At 43.0% G+C, this 17,282-nt stretch overlaps 1 protein-coding gene across 1 annotated transcript in view; it reads right to left on the bottom strand.

Annotated features, from left to right (window-relative positions):
* The window catches only part of DHTKD1 (dehydrogenase E1 and transketolase domain containing 1), a 1,328,309-nt gene that overhangs the window by 1,240,432 nt on the left and 70,595 nt on the right, over positions 1-17,282 (bottom strand). Inside the window, exon 2 of the mRNA XM_085652869.1 lies at positions 12,418-12,573. Within this exon, the coding sequence (XP_085508995.1) occupies positions 12,418-12,573 (156 nt within the window). The remainder of the gene's footprint in view (positions 1-12,417; positions 12,574-17,282) is intronic.

Below are 17,282 nucleotides of genomic sequence, written 5' to 3'. Positions count from 1 at the left end.
GTTTTTTCTAAGTCTTCTGATCATCATTTCTAGTATATTGTTGCATATGTATTACCCTATTTCTAAACGTGCTTACAATGTTACTGCTGAACATTCTTTTAGCGAATTACCTCCGCATGAGTTGTCTTATAGATTTGCGCTGCGCAACAACACATTCATTAGTATGTTACATCATTCCCATCAAACCAGCAATGCTACCAATTGTTGGATATGTGGCCGACTCCCTCCCTATCAGAACTATAAGGGAGTTTTGCCCCTCTTTCCGTATCCGTTCACACACAATGGCTCCTGTGGAGCATGGTTTAGTTTGATTAATTCCCTAGATTCAAATTCCGCAGTTTATCAAGACAACTGGGTATGGGGAAACCTGAACCTGGTTTTGCTTAAAGTCTGCTACCCTAACAAGGAGGGACTTCCCAAAAGAACAGGAACTGATCTAGAAAATGAAGTATATGGATTAGGTAATTTTACACTTAACCTCATGATCCTGAATGTTGAATCCGAAGCCACACCAATCTTGCCCGCTATGTCAGTATTCCCAGTTAAAGGGGAATTATGTGTAAGAAAGAATGGTTCCATACACGTGGGCCATAGTAAATGCACCACTGTAATAAAATTCAGTGATCAAGGCAAATCTACATTTAGAGCTTCCCGTCATTCCTACTTCATATGTGGCCAGACCGCATATATACGTCTACCTCTAGATTGGGATGGTACCTGTTACATAGCATTCCTTCTGCCACCTGTTTTCCTAGCTCCTCCTGATTACCACAGAAATACCCATTTAATACACAATAGACAGCAGAGAGATCTCCCGATCGTCGATTACACTGAAACGGCATGGGAGCAATACACAGATTTTAATAAAGGTTTCTTTCCTTATATAGGAACAGTCACTAATAGTAAACTGATACGTAGATTAACTAGAACCCTTGAAGCAGTAGTAAACGAGACTACGTCCGCCTTAGGCAATTTAACAGAAGAGCAGTCTGCTATGCGGATTGTTGTGCTTCAAAATCGTCTTGTCCTTGACGTCATCCTGGCTGATAGGGGCGGAGCTTGTAGGGTCATCGAATCAAGTTGCTGTGTTTTCATACCAGAAAATTCGCCGTCAGTATATAAAGCCATAACTCGCCTCCATAAGATTATAAGCCAGATACACCAGAGTCCAGGCACCTGGACTTGGTCCGGTTGGTTCTGGAGCGTGTTGTCAGCCTGGGGATGGAGGATCCTATCCTTCCTAGGTATTGGCTTTCTCATACTATTTAGTTGCTGCTTATGTCTACAATGTGGGCCAGCGATTTGTGGTCTGTGTGCCACATCGTGTATCCCGCCTCCAAGTTTTCGTTCAAGATCCCGGAAGAAGAAAGAAGAACAAATGATGCTATATGAACAGATCAATGGATTGATGAAGATCGATATCTCCTGAGGGTCCGTAGGGGACAAGGAGGGAATGAGGAAATATGAATTTTGTGATCAGTTATGTCCCCTATCGTAGACCCCAACGGCTCCATGTACATGCTATAAGTACATGTATGTTCCCTCCAGTTCCAGTTATGAAGACGCAAATACATGTGCGTCCACCGTCAACATGTCCTCTTTCAGACCCGCCATGAATGGGTCAGATATTCCATTCCTAAGTATGAAAGGCCACCGACTTTATGTGGTTCACTTTCCACATTCTACAGATTCAGGCGAGTAGGCCCTGAATTCTGTCATCAAGCCTTTTCCTGCCTTCTGCCTCTGAAAGCTCCAGTCCGAGCCTGCATCTGTATCCATGAACTTTGTCCTACTCCCTGCGCGGCTAACGGTGCCTGATCCAGCCTGTTGCCTGCCAAAAACTGTATTTCACCTTCAAGATTATCTGCTCCGCTCCTCATCCGATGCATTCCTGTCTAGTAGTTTAGGTAAACATTTTTCCAGCTACCGTGCAAAGGGCCAGGCCTCACTGTCCTCATGCAAGTAATTCATAGCCCCTGTTATCATGGAAGATTCCTGCCCCCTCGCATCTCATGTAGACACTTAGACGCTTTTACACGCACTAACAGTCAGTATAGAATAGATTCCGTCCGAGAGACCTTTCCTTTTGGATAATACAGTTCTTTAAACATAAGATATTAGATATGATTTGGGATTAGGTTGACATGACCCCTCAGACTTCTGTCTCCACATATAGAGCTAAATGTCAAGTCCCCTTCACCCTCTAGTTGCACGTCAATCACACGTCATGCGGCTGCGCGCGCATCTCTGCCAAGTATTTCTGCTGATATTGCAGGATTCTCTTATGGATCCACCCATTTGTGACATCATGTTTAATGACGTATTTTAGTTACACCCATGTTTGCGCCTTTTTTCGTTATGTATGTGTATTATATCTGTATTATCAGCTGTTACGCCTCTTGCATCTGTCTTAATGTAATGCTTTCCATATAAATACCATTACTTGTCAATAATGTATTGTCTTCCTTCCTGAACCCTCATGGTGATGGAATGTGAAGCCTGCAGTTCGAACTGTATTTCCTTTGTAGAGGAATAAAGCCTTCTAGAAACTCTAATACCACGGATTCTGCCTCTTATATTTACTGAGTTATTCTTACTAGACTTTACCGCATAAAAAATAGTACCGGTAATGAAATATTTACCACATACGTCGAACAAGACTTGCAGAACAGCGAGACAAGGAGCAGCAGGAGTCTTCCTTGATGCAGTCTCGGTTCCAGTTGAAGTTCAAGTGTCCAAATGGTCATAGAGTGATGTTGTTTCAGGCTTGAGTCTAGTCCCACGATGAATCGGAAGACCCACCCACAGGGAAGCCCTTTTATACCTTAATAAAGGGGTTGGGAAGACTCAGGGGTCCCTCCCAAAGGAAGGGCTGGAAAGAGGGAGGATACTCTCATGTCCTTTGTCCAGTATCGCATCAGAGCAGGAGCCAAGGGCTACCTAAACTGGCTCAAACCGGAGTATGCAAGGAAGGCACCATAAGTGTCTTTCAAAGCAGTCTGGTTGCGCTAGCAAGCACCCCCTCACCAGCAAAATACACAAAGTTCTGACTGGGAAGTGGTGACACTTTCCTGTGACAGGAAACCTATTGTTCTACCTTCCCCTGCTTGAGCTCGGCTCAGCAGCAGGAGGGCAGAATCGGGTCTGAGGTCGGCAGCAGCCCTAACTTTCTGGCAGACCCTGAAAGGCTCTTACCGTGAGTACTGGGGGTTTCCCAGGGGAGATCCCCAGTGCATGGAATCAAACCTCCAACAACAGTTTGTGTAGTTCCTACCAATCCGTAGGACATGCCCATTCTTTGGACACCATAAACTAAGGGTTTGGTGTCAAGACTCATTCCGGACACCGCCAGAGGATATGTTGGCCTATAGACCAGCTAGCTCACAGTGCCACTGTAATCCCCCCCATACCTACCAAGGAGCAAATGGTTTCTGGCAACCACTGAACAGGACAACCGTGTCCCCTCATGGATCGTGGAAACAGTACAGAACCTTTCGCTCAGTCACTCGTGCTCACTTATTCTCTGAGAAATATACAGAGAATACACAGTGGGACGTTTTCAATAATATTTATTGAACCCACGGTATTCTTGCCTAAAATATCTGTGCTGCAAAGATCAGCAGACAGAAGAAAATAAATGTGATTACAAGCACCAACAGCATAAATAGTAGATATAGTTCTATCATGGTGCTAAACAATTGTATATATGCAGGCATATAAACAAGGCAGTAATCTGGCTGGTGTACTCCTACTATGTTAACCCTACTCCAAGTGTACCTAGACTGTATGTAGGTGTAGAGCTAAGAATCCCCAAAAGGGACGATTCAACCCCATTACCTGATGAGATAGAGTGAAGGACCTCATTTTGGTCACAAACTGGACACTCCTCGCGAGATGTTGGGTTGCTGCATGGTGATTTCTCAGCATGCAAGGACTCCAAGTGTCTGCAAAAGTACCTCCTCTACTAGTCTATTGGGATGCTCATCTTTTATAATAGAAAGCAGCATTGCGATGTACAAATAGATTAGCGATGTTGTGGATATGTAGATAGTCCTGCCGCTCCGTGCATGAATATAGTGATGACATTTATACTAGTAAGGAACAAGAACATGTACATGATGTTCAGGGCGTTGTGATAATGTTGTGCGAAGCTTGATATAAAACAAGTTTAGTTTCAGAGAAACTAGTCCAACATTGATGTGCGTGCAAATGTATGTAAAAGGTCACAGCTTGGAAGATCATTACAAACAACTCTGACGGAAGAAGAGGCCGCCAGTTTGATTACTCAGCAAGAGCAAGGTAGTATATGCTCTGATTTGAAAGGGAACAGACGAAATTTGCATGAGGAACAGATTTCTAAAGGATAAGCATTCCTTGATACGAGCTTTAAACAACAAGCGTACATTTGGAATATTAGTGGGTATACTTCACTGTTGATTTTAACAAGCCCAGAACAAGCCAAATGCGTGTGATGGAATAATAAAACGTGGGACTGGCCCAGCGCGCCATAGTCGGCTCATCTAGGAGACTTGTACTAATTAAGGAAGTACTAAGCCTCATAGATGGATGGAAGAGCATAACAATTTTTATTAAGTACACTATAGAGTGAAACATCGTTCACCTGCCCATCAATTTTTAAAGGATGGGAGTACATAATATAACGGTCTTGATAAAGGAGGTGGAATGAGATAAAGCCTTCGAAACGCGTCAACGCCTTTTTCTGTTGCCACAAATCCATCTATACGAACATCACCCTGGATATTGAAGCAACACAAGGCATCAGAGTGTTTGTACATAAGTTGAACCGTGGATTATGGCGATTTATGACAAAGATTACTGTCTGTTTTAACTCTCGTGTTATGATTTTTTGAAGCATTGTGAATGTGATTAAGTGTTTTTAGTATTGTTACATATTTTTCATGATGATTCTATGGACAAAAATGGTTTTAACTTGAAACAATTTTTTTTTTCTTTTTATTTTGTATAAAATAATAAATTACAATAATTACCTTATAAATACCTACGCTAGCCCTAGCATTCTGCCACGATCTTCTTGGGGCACAGAGTCTTCAACCTTCGGCGGGGCGCTCACGCTGTTAGTCTCCCCCGCTGCCTTGACGACATCGAAGGCCGCTGCGGGGGGAGACTACAGCTCCCGGAGGCGCTTCATAACCGGCGGCTCCCTCGGTGGAGCGGGGGATACCTACGCTAGCCCTAGCATTCTGCCACGATCTTCTTGGGGCACAGAGTCTTCAACCTTCGGCGGGGAGCTCACGCTGTTAGTCTCCCCCGCTGCCTTGACGACATCGAAGGCCGCTGCGGGGGGAGACTACAGCTCCCGTGAATCATCAGTGACACGCCCCCTTCCGGCAGATCGCGCGCCCGGAGGCGCTTCATAACCGGCGGCTCCCTCGGTGGAGCGGGGGATACCTACGCTAGCCCTAGCATTCTGCCACGATCTTCTTGGGGCACAGAGTCTTCAACCTTCGGCGGGGCGCTCACGCTGTTAGTCTCCCCCGCTGCCTTGACGACATCGAAGGCCGCTGCGGGGGGAGACTACAGCTCCCGTGAATCATCAGTGACACGCCCCCTTCCGGCAGATCGCGCGCCCGGAGGTGCTTCATAACCGGCGGCTCCATCCGCGTCGCGGGACGCGCGCGGGCGGCGCCGGGCTGAGCCCGGGCAGAGGGCGGGCCGTCTGAGGCCGTCGGAGGACGAAAGAGGACGGGCCGGGCCACCCCCTTTGTCGTGGCAAGTCAATACACAGTGAGAACTACTGGTATCTTGGCCCCGCTGTGCATATTGTGAAGTTAACAACTTTGCTGTATTATATGTGTGATATAGGGTATAGGAAGCAGGCACATTATACCATCAGTCATGGTTAAACGAGGAGCTAAAGCCTCAGCAGACTCCGCCTGTAACACTATCGATACCTACTTGGTAAAAGCAGTTAGTGCACTCACCCAGGAAATAGACCGCACAGAAAAAAGATTGTCTATGGGTTCAAATGCACTACTTCCAATTAACCAAGGAAATCAAAATTCCCAAAATAATAGTGAGGTATCTATAGCGTTAATTCCCACCGAAGGAGATGCCACTAATATTAGTACTCCCTCTAATATTTCTAATTCCCCTAGACTGTTTGTCACTGATGCCAGTCCTGTTTTATCTACATCCCCATTGGGAAACAAAAAAGGGGCTCGTAGAAAAACTTCGGGGCAACTTATTGGGCCCAAGAAAAGAGGGAAAAAACCTATTTCTGCCGACAACAAGGCTGTCACACGCTCAAGGGCTAATCAATGCATCTCGGAAACTTTTAACCCGGAGGCGATTTGTGACAAACTTGCTGAACTCATTAGACCGCTATATGAAAAAGTGGATAACTTAGCCAGGGAGGTTGATAAACTAAGAGGAACTATTGATAAAGTCAGGATGCGGGACCCACAAAAAATAGGTATAGAAGCTTCAACTATAACTACGGGTATGGCTGAAAGGAATATAGAGGCTCTAAATTGTATTAAAGAAAAGACCCCCATAAGCCAGCCACGCGGAGAATTAAACAATTCTCCCACTACAGCAGTGGGTGGGAAACCAATAGAAATAGTTACTAAGAGAGGACAACCAAATAGTAAAATTGCACCTATGGAACAAGCAAGACTGGAGAAAGAAGTCTATATGGCTTCTAATAATGATGGAAAAATATCACCTTGCATTAACTTGCCCCCAGAATGCAGTCCATATGTTGCAGTACTTGTGAATATTCCCAAGCTAAGAAATGGCCAAGAGGAGAGCAATGAAACACTAAAGAATAAAACGCTCCACTGGTTGGCCAACAATTGCAATTTTCCTATGGTAGGGGCTAATCAGATTATACTAGCACAAAGAGTAAGTTGGATAGGTCCCCTTAGAAAAGATTTTGAAGGAGACTGCGTTGTAATACATTTTAAGACCTGTTCCTGGGCCAAAAATACTCTTAAAAATGCCCCCGCTCCCTCTGCATGGGAATATAACACCACCTTACTACCATTAGGCTATTTCTATAGGCATTTATTGGAATCCAGTTTCCCAATGAATTCTCATCATCCAACGAACTCCCGTTACACAAATATGTTGAGATCATGTCACTATACCCCCGTCCCCACATACAACAGATTTAAAGTATTCGAATCCTTGGAGGACATTGATTGACATAATCCTGTTAAAGGCACTGTTTATGACAGCAATTCCCCCCCTTACATAATGAGTGAAGTTTTTAAAGCTGAAAATGGAGAGAAGTTTGCCGTTAACCAGGTCATTTCCTATACACCTAAAACAGAAGCCGTACAGCTACCCACCACCTCCGAATTAACCTCGGTAGAAGATGCTAGAGGAACTACCTGGACTAATAGGAATGGAAATACGGATGTTATCTCCTCTAAACCGGCAATCAATGACGAAACAGTAGATGGCATTACAACCGCCAAATCTGATTTGGATGAAGGTCTTAGAGTAATCACCTGGAATATAGCTGGCTTAAATAAGAAACTGGATACCCCTTTTTGGAAAGACTTTATTAACACAGGATATGCCTTCAAGAGACTTGGAGAGAGGAGCTTATTTTTATTGAAGGTTATTGTGCATATTGTTTGAATGCAGTAAGTTCCACCACTGGCAGAGCAAAGGGAGGCCTTCTTGTGTTGATATCCACCAAACTTTATTTTTGTAAAATTAGAAGCTGTGTGTCAGTGGGTGTCCACTCTCAGGTGTTATGTCTTGAGTTTGATAAAGGAAAAAACTTAGTTTTGATTAACTACTATAACAATATATTTTCCAAAGAGAGAGATAAGATTCTGACCCCACTGGACACGGAATTAGAGAGGGTATTGGAGCTTCTGGGTAATCAATCGGTCATTCTATGGGTGGGTGATTTTAACATTAGCCCGTGTATGTTTGCTATGAATGATCTATGTGGGTTACGTAGGGAGAGCGGAAACACACAGGATGCTGACTATTTACATTTCTCACACTGTACGTATGGTACGACCTTAAATAAGATGTTAGCAAAACACGATTTGGATCTGTTAAGTTGTACTAAAACAGAGAAAATGCTAGCTGCCCTACTTTTACAGGTAGAGATGCTAATACTTTTATCGACCATATCTTACTTTCAAACAATATTGTTTATTCTAATTTATGGGTAAACGAACAAGTTTTGAGTGATCACAATAGCATTTCCATTTCATTGCATTGTTGGGGTAATAATTTGAGAAATGTTAGTAACTGCATTAACTCTGTTGAAGCTGTAAGACCAAATGGAATGAGGATTAGATGGTCAAGGATTATCCCACATGAATTATTAAAGGAACTGTTGGCCAAATGCAGCAAGGAAATAGAGTACTGCCTTGGCGAGGATGTTTTACCACTCACTATACTAAATAACGTTCTTATGATTAACGAAACAATAGATAGTTTATTGACCAGGAAATTTAAGAGGGGAAAGGAAACGAATTCAGGCTGGTTCGACAACAGTTGTACTCGCGCTTTACACGAGCTAAAAGTAGCTCTGAGCACCCAACCCCGAAACCCCACTATTGTCAAAAACTGCAGAGTTAATTATAAACAATCCCCCGCCAAAAGGAAAAAAGAACTTCAAGAGGAGGCCTGGGATAATCTCAGCCTAGCTGCAGACACAAAAAATAGCAAATTATATTGGGAGACTATCAATAGCACCTTCTTAAAGAATGACAGAGTCCCAGAGTTATCTTCATATGTTAATTGTAATTCATGGTTGGAACACTTTTTAAAAAATTTTAATCCAGCTGGGACTGTTTTAGATTTTATATCGGATAAGGACCTTTCCTGGCCTAGGTTACCATTGAACATAACCCTTGATGAGGTTTATGAAGGATTAAATAACAGCAAGGGCGAAAAAGCCCCTGGCCCAGATGGGGTCCCGCTGGACCTCTATAAAGCCGAAAAGTATTTGTGGGCACCTCTTTTAACCAGATTTTTTAATGCAACCGCAGAGGGTCAACTACCCACATCATGGGGCCAGTCCTTAATAATTCCTCTTTTTAAAAAAGGCTCTAAGTCGGAGGCATGTAATTACCGCCCTATTTCTTTATTAGACTCTTCTATTAAAATTTTGAGTAGAATAATGTTAAACAGACTCGAAAAGTGGGCCACAGATAATTTAATTTTATCAAAGGCACAATATGGTTTCAGGAAAGGCCTGGGTACCCTGGAGCAGTTTGTTAATCTTGATCTTTTGATCAATAAATACACTGTTGCCAAGGAAGGTAACTTATTTCTTTGCTTTGCTGACCTGAGCAGCGCTTTTGATCTTGTGGATCATGAAATTTTATGGGACGTTTTACTAGAACTTAACGCTCCAAAGGAGTGCGTCTATTTCCTGGCGCGGCTCTATTCACAGTTATCCTGTAAGGTTCGTTATGGCCCCCAGGGTGAATGCACACCTTTTTTTAAAGTCGCAAGAGGCATCCGTCAGGGTTGTGTATTAGCACCGTTTTTATTCTCACTTTTTATTAATCAGATTGACTCAATTTTATGTAAACTACCCTCGGATGCTCCTATTATAAATGGGAACGCAACCCCAATTTTATTGTACGCTGATGATGCCGTACTCCTGTCAAGAACACAGGTTGGGTTACAACGCCTTATTGACAGATTTGTGACATTCATCAAAGATAGAAAATTGGTAGTCAACAAGACCAAGACATTTGCAATGGCATGTGGGAGGAAAGTTAAATCAACTACCACCACCTTTTATATTGATAAAGCCAAGATTGAAACTGTCAAATGGTTTTGCTACCTAGGAATAACATTCTCCGGAGATGGGAAATGGATTCAAGAAGATGAAAATGTCAGATCAAAGATGATCAGAAATACTAATAGCATTTTTAGATTTGCTGCTAAATTGGGTCAAAGGAGAATAAAAGAAATGATGACAATTTATAACGCCAGATGTATTTCTGCTGCACTATACGGGGCGGGTGTGTGGGGACACCATAGTGTAAATGCACTACAGAATGATGAAAACAAGTTTTTAAAAACCTATTATGTGTTCCCCATCAGCTTCCACTCTGTTAATTCACAAGGAAGTAGGTATAGACTATGTTGCGGATTTAGCCTCTTTACGCCCATTATCACTCTGGCGATCTATTTGGTCTAAAACAGAAACGATCTTTACACAATCAATTATCAAAGATTGCTTGAGGCTTGATAACTCACTATGTATACCCTGGCTGAATTACATTTGTTACTGGTTTGACCTTTTATTCAATTGTAATGTTCGCCTGAACCCTGAGGCATCAGGATTGATATCTAAGAAAGACCTAAAACTGAAGTTTCTCTCATACAAGAATGCGGCTAGAGAGAAGCAGTCCAGAAATCTAACAACTATTGTACAGTATAATGATCTGAATCTGAGTAAAGGTTTCCAGGTCTACCTCTCCTATGTCACACGTACCTCTCACCGTTTTGTTTTAACGCGCTTAAGGTTGGGGATTGTTCATCACTTAGTCTCTTTCCCCCATATGAAAATTAGATCTGATAATATGTGTCCTTGCGACAATGTCTCAAAAAAAAGCTGCTGTCACTTTTTATTGTTTTGTAAATTTTATAGCCATTTTAGGAGGTTTTATCTAAAACCCATCTTTTTAAAATATAATGTTCGGTCCACTAAATCTGCATTGAAGTTATTAACAACTCTGGATAGCTCTGATATTTGCTTTTTTACCGCAACTTATGTGCTAAAATGTGTTTCTATAAGGAAGTCTATAATCGTTCCGGTATAGCTCCTGTTGTTCTGCGTATTATGCACATCTGTCTAGTACTGTTAGTAATTCTTTATGCATTACAAAAGTTTGAGCTCAGTTTTAGCTGCATTTGCACCTTAGGTCTTTACCGTTTTTGCACTATTTATGCACGGCTTTCAGCACTTTGCCACTCTTTGTGAATTTGCACTTTATTTTTGAAGGTCCCCCTGTTTTTTATGAAAATTTGTTCATACTTATGTATAAAATATAGTGTATATTATGTAGCAGGTCTTCCAATATAACATGTAAAATTTTAATATTTGTTTTATGTGTTTGTTTGCTTATATGGTTGTACTTTTCCAACCGAATAAAGCTTTTGAAATGAAACCTTATAAACAATAGGAGTTTGTGCCAATACATTGTAGCCACCAGTTGCGAGGTGACCTTTATGAATGGTGAGTGTGTGTATGAAGTCAGGGTTTGGCATATGAAAGAAGGTGTGAACGAAACAATATACTGAAAATAATCCCAGAGGACGCAGTTTTTAACCAATGGTATTTGTGAGGACAATGTAAGAAATAAGCTGCTTCGCTACATGGGCCTTACACCGGGACTTTAGACACGGTAACAGTGTTGGGGTATGATTCCAACAGGTTTGATACCAAACATGCCCAGGTTCGGTACAGCAACAATATAGTTAGCCATCGAGTAATGACCCATAGCCACTATATGTATTAAAATGGCTAACCGCACTAACAAAGCCTGTAGAATTGACTCCGGGGTTTGTAGGGGTATCCTGCTCATGCAGGGGCACCCTCACACTTATAACCCAGTACCCTACCTTCAGGATTGAAAAGCCTACCTTAGGTGTAACTTATAGGTTTTAAGTGTAGTGAGATCAGATATAAGGAACTTATTTCTGTCATAAGGGGAGCTAGCACCAGCTTACACAGGATGCAATGGCAGGCCCGTAGTCACAGTTTGAGTGGTCTCTCATGTGTGACATATTACATGCTGCAGCCCATGGGAGATCCCAGGTGTACCTTTGCCCTGGGTACCTTAGTGCCATATACTAGGGGCTTACAAGGGTACACCAGTAGCCAATTGTGGAGGTAACAAAGCACTTACCATATCAAATATAGGGAGAAAGCACAGCGACTGGGGTTCTGATTTGCAGGAATCCGGTCAGACTGGTCAAAACAACACATTGACACCAGCAAAAAGTAGGGGTAGCCATGTTAGAAGGATCCTACCTTCCTACACTCGCTATTTGTAGTGTTAGGGCATTGCATAACTGCTGTATGTAGCACTATAAAAACATTATGGTTACTATACTTGCACAGCAAACATTCCCTGCAATGGAGTACAAGCAGCAGATTTGTTTCAGAATGAAGGAGCTATTGTTTTCTTTTAAGGGATGCTCTTTATATTTTTATTTTAGCAATGTATATATCCACAAAATAGGGTAATAATAAGAGGTTGTGAGGGACTAAACGGTTGGAATTACTGGCTATAATGGCTCACAAAATCAAAACTCTGTATCTACAGGATATGAATGTTAAATTGTAAATCTAAAGTGATATTAATGTAATAAAAACAATAAGCAAATGTGGGACAAGAAAATGATAAAGACAAATAGACAAATGGAAAAGAAACAAACCTGTGGTCCTGAAAGGTCCCTGTAGAATTTCAGTTAGAACTTGAACTTCAGGAACCATATTGATCACAGCCTGACCAGCAAACAGTGGGTTGATTTTTGCAGCCTTATGCCCATGTTCACGGTATGCGGTTACTAGCCGAGCAAGGCCATGATCAACTAAAAGAAAAAGAAACATTAGATCAGGCACACATTATAGAGCATAAAGGGTAAACTTATGAAAGGTCCAGCTTTTTTCGCCAGGTCACTCAGCAGTTTACCAGAAAATAACAAGACCGTTCTCAGTTTCTTCGCCAAAATTATAAATAATTTTTTCCATTCCAAATAGAACACATAATGAATTAATCTGTAATCGAAGCTTTATACATACGTTTAGCAGTTCTCGGAAGCTATAAACGTGATACAGTAAAAGAACAATCATCTGCTCTAACGTTTTGTGTGAGTAGATTAAGACCCAACCTAATATCAACAAGTACATCAAATATTCTTGCCTTTGCATTCCCTATTCATTCTTCTTCCTTGTCTGTCTCCTTTCACCACAGAGCACAAGTATTGCACAGAAAACAGACTTTATTTACCATAAAAAGATCTACAACACTAAAGTAATGGTAAATGAAGCACTTGAATATTTTAATTCCTAGAAGTAAATACAGGATTGACGGACATTTTAGGCATACGTGTGAGAGGCCGGCGGTCTGACAGAATGGTGGAGAGAGGGGGCGGTCAAAGAAGGTGATGGCCTACTGCCGTGCCAGCGTCTGCAGGTAAGACACAGCACGGCCCTGGGCCACTGGAGTAGGTGCAGGAATGGGGTGGGATATTCAGCTAATAGATTTCACTGCAACTAAGGGGAAAACGCCGGCTCATGCCCCACGCATCCTGGGCCCACTGAGCCAACAAGACAGCCTGTTATGAGAAGACTAGCTGATGCTAGGGACCCAAAAGTAAACTGGACTAGTTGAACAACTGTCGCCCTTCAGTTTATGTTGCTGTACACAGCGGCGCTTTAATAATCAGTTAGTTCAAAAAAAATTGCCGTTCTTTACCACACATATCGGAATTACGATTTTTGTTTTTGTACCTGTGGTCGTATTACATAAAGTGCTGAGAGAAACAGCAGGTTTGAGTGCGTACTTTAAGCGCCCCGTGGTACTTTCGTATTACAGAGGGATGCCACAGGTGCTTGCGAGAGCTGTTCTGTAAGACAGATCACGCTGGTGCACATATAGCAGAGACACAAGTCTAAAGGCGTGTTCCCCCATTAGCACAGGCTCAAGATCCCATACTAATAACAGAAACACTTTGCCTCTGAGCCCACACAGCATAATTTAGGTGTGCGCAGAGGCAAAGAGACCATCAGGTGGAAGACTGCCACAGTAAGTGCTATCCCAGAGGATGGCCTAAGGACAGGCCCCTGCAGGAGGGTGCAATCAGTCACTGCACCCGCCAGTTTAAAACTGCCCTGGGGGACAGACCATCATCTATGATCAGGTGCACTGTCCCTATTTGTACCCAGACCAATCATCTATTACCAGGTGCACTCTCCCGGTTTGTACCCAGTGCACCTCATTACAAGTGTGCAGCAGCACAGAGACAGTGTAACCTACATGTAATAGGGCCCTGGTACGTTCTGGGTGTGATATAAATCAGCATCTCCGGTTACATTTCAGCAGGTCAAACCTGACAGAATTTAAAGGGAGAAAAAGGCCCGGAAAATACCAGGACATGAGGATTTTGGTGCACTCCTGAGGCTTGAGCCGGGATTAGGAGACTTAGAGTTTCTTTAACAGGCATACAGAACCACTATCGCGGCTTGAGGAGATTTATTTACACAGTTTTAACTTTGTTTTAATCCCGCATTTGCACTTTTTCGCTGATCGCATATTTTGCACTTTGGTTTTTAAAACTTCCACTTTTATCCCAACACTAGTAGCGCTTGCCGCTTCACTCACCTGGCTTCCCCTGCCTTCCTGACGCTAACCGGACCCGAGCAGGCTCCACCTGTGGATCGGGCTCCTGGAAACGGCGGCCATCTTGGATAGGCAAGGTCGGTTAAGGCGGTCTAGTTGTTTTTTACGGCTATATCAGGGGCACTGGCGCGACCGCGCCGCTGGGGCGCCTAAGGCAAGCCCGTCTGCGCCCGTCCGCGACGGGCCGGGACCAGGGGCCACATCCCCTACCCAAACGAGTAGCGATATCCCAGGAGAGACGAGCTGCCTTATTTCTTACTCCAGTAGTGAGCTTAGGAGTCTCAACAGTATAAGGGTAAGCAAGTCTGCACTATGTGTACAAATGGAACCATTAAACACCATGGGCCCTTTCTGCTGCCATAACTGCAGATGGGAGAGTGACACCTGGCATGATCCCACTCCGACAAACACCCCAAATCTTGCCCTCAAATGCATCTACCTTAACGCTAGATCCCTACCCAAACACGCGACGGAGTTATGGGACATACTGACCGATCTTAAACCCGACTTGGCCTTTATAACAGAGACCTGGCTTGACAACCATAGCACCCCCAATGTCGCAATAGCCCTTCCAGCTGATTACAAAATACTTCATTTAAATAGAGTGAAGAAAAGAGGTGGAGGGGTAGCTTTGCTATTTAAGGACTCCCTCACCTGTAGACAAGAGGTGATCACACAGGCCAATAGCCATGAAGCAATGGCATTTTCAGTGTCTATAAACACCAACATTCTATTTGGTGGAGTGATAATTTATAACCCCCGGGCAGTACGTTAGACTTTAGTGCCCCGCTTCTTGCACAAATCATGCCAGTCTGTCTTAAAAACGAAATATCTTGCTGATAGGGGATTTCAATATACACTACGACAATAGCAACAACCCCCTAACTAAACAGCTTCTGGAGGATATGGAAATCCTACAGCTGACTCAGAGAATTGATCAGCCTACACACATGGCAGGACACATATTAGATCTAATGTTCTCTAACATAGGAGCCATTGACATAAACGAGATAAAACCAAGGATATGGACAGATCATTTTATGATTGTGTTTTCCATTGACCTATTTACTAAACACTCCAAACTACCGGCCTCGGCAGCAGTAAAAACAAGGAGCTGGAAAAACTTTTCTGTAGAAAAATTCCAGCAACAGTTCACACATGTAAACATAGGAATTACTAACACTAACGACGAAATAGAACTACTGCAGAACAACATTAGGAGTGCACTGGAACATTGTTCAGCACCACACTCCAAACACAAACGTAGATCCACAATATCAGACTCAATAAAACCCAAGAAACTAGAGCCACATACAAAAGAGAACTTACACTTTATAACAAAGCTATTAGGAAAGCGAAGAAAGAATATTTCTCACGTAGAATAACAGAAAATAAAAACTAATCGAAAGAACTATTTAAAATAGTCAAAGAACTATGTAGCCCTGCGAGTCTCTCATTAGATTTCACTCCTTCGCAAGAAGGCTGCAACAAAATAAATGAATACTTTTGCGAGAAAATAGACACAATTTATGCCTCTTTCTCTAATATCGAACTGGAATATACAGAACCCCATGTGCCATTCACAATTCAGGCTAGTTGTTCGGCTAGTGGTTCGGCCCCTTCTCAGAGGAGGAGGTGGGCAAAGTTATGTTAGAAGTAAAATCAGGCTCTCCATTGGACCCATGTCCACATCATATCTTCTCGCAACTAACTCCAATAATCTGCCCGGCCGTAACAAAAGCATTTAACCTCTCTCTAAACTCCGCTGAATTTCCAAAAATCTGGAAAAACGCCACAGTCACCCCTTTATTAAAAAAAGCAGGTTCTGATGTTAATAACCCGGCAAACTATCGGCCTAACCCGGCAAACTATCGGCCTATATCACAATTACCCTATTTATCTAAAGTATTAGAAAAACTAGTCAACAGGCAGTTGTCCAATTTCCTGGAAGCCAATGATCTACTAGATATCTCTCAAACAGGGTTCCGGACCAATAACAGCACCGAGACAACACTCCTGGCAGTGATGGATAACATCAGAACCCAGGTAGATCGGGAGAAAACGGTCGCCCTGATATTATTGGACCTCTCGGCGGCATTTGATACCGTACCACACAATCGGTTACTGGAAATTCTTGCAGCAAAAGGCATCCGGGAAAATGCTTTAGGGTGGCTACAGTCTTCTATGCAAGATAGGACACAATCAGTACGGATGGGTGACTTTTCATACCCTCCCCGGAACATCAAGTATGGGTTCCCACAAGGGGCCTCACTGAGTCCGACTTTGTTCAATGTGTTTGTCTCCTCGTTGGCTGCAATAGGAAGAAAGTGGGGTGTCGATATCTGTTCCTATGCAGACGACACCCAACTGATGATCACATTGGATGAGGAGGATGACCCAAAGGACAGGTTACTAAATTGCCTCACGGAACTAGCTAATTGGATGCATAGCCACTGTCTTAAGCTAAGTGCAGATAAGTCCGAAATACTGTTGCTCGGCAGACATACACAGCTATGAGACAGCAGCTGGTGGCCCACAACCTTGGGCACCCCCCCCCCCCCAGCCCGACAACAACGGCTAAGAATCTAGGTGTGACACTAGATAACACTCTGAGTATGAAAACTCATGTATCAATAATCTGTGGTAAAGGCTTTGCATTACTGAAAATGCTCAGAAGAGTCTTTCCATGGATTCCTACTGAGTGCAGAAAGATCCTGGTCCAGTCTCTACTAAAGAGCAGGCTGGACTATGGAAACTCCCTGTTCGTGGGAATGGCTGACTATCTCTTTTCCAAATTACAGGTCGTACAGAACGCTGCGGCAAAGGCAATCTGCAAAAAAAGAAAATACGACCCAGCCAAGAGCTGCATGAGAGAGCTGCACTGGCTGCCAATGAGAC

The sequence above is a fragment of the Triturus cristatus genome, chromosome 4_1 (assembly GCF_964204655.1).
Source record: "Triturus cristatus chromosome 4_1, aTriCri1.1, whole genome shotgun sequence".
Taxonomy (NCBI): domain Eukaryota; kingdom Metazoa; phylum Chordata; class Amphibia; order Caudata; family Salamandridae; genus Triturus; species Triturus cristatus.
This window is presented reverse-complemented; position numbering and strand designations above follow the sequence as displayed.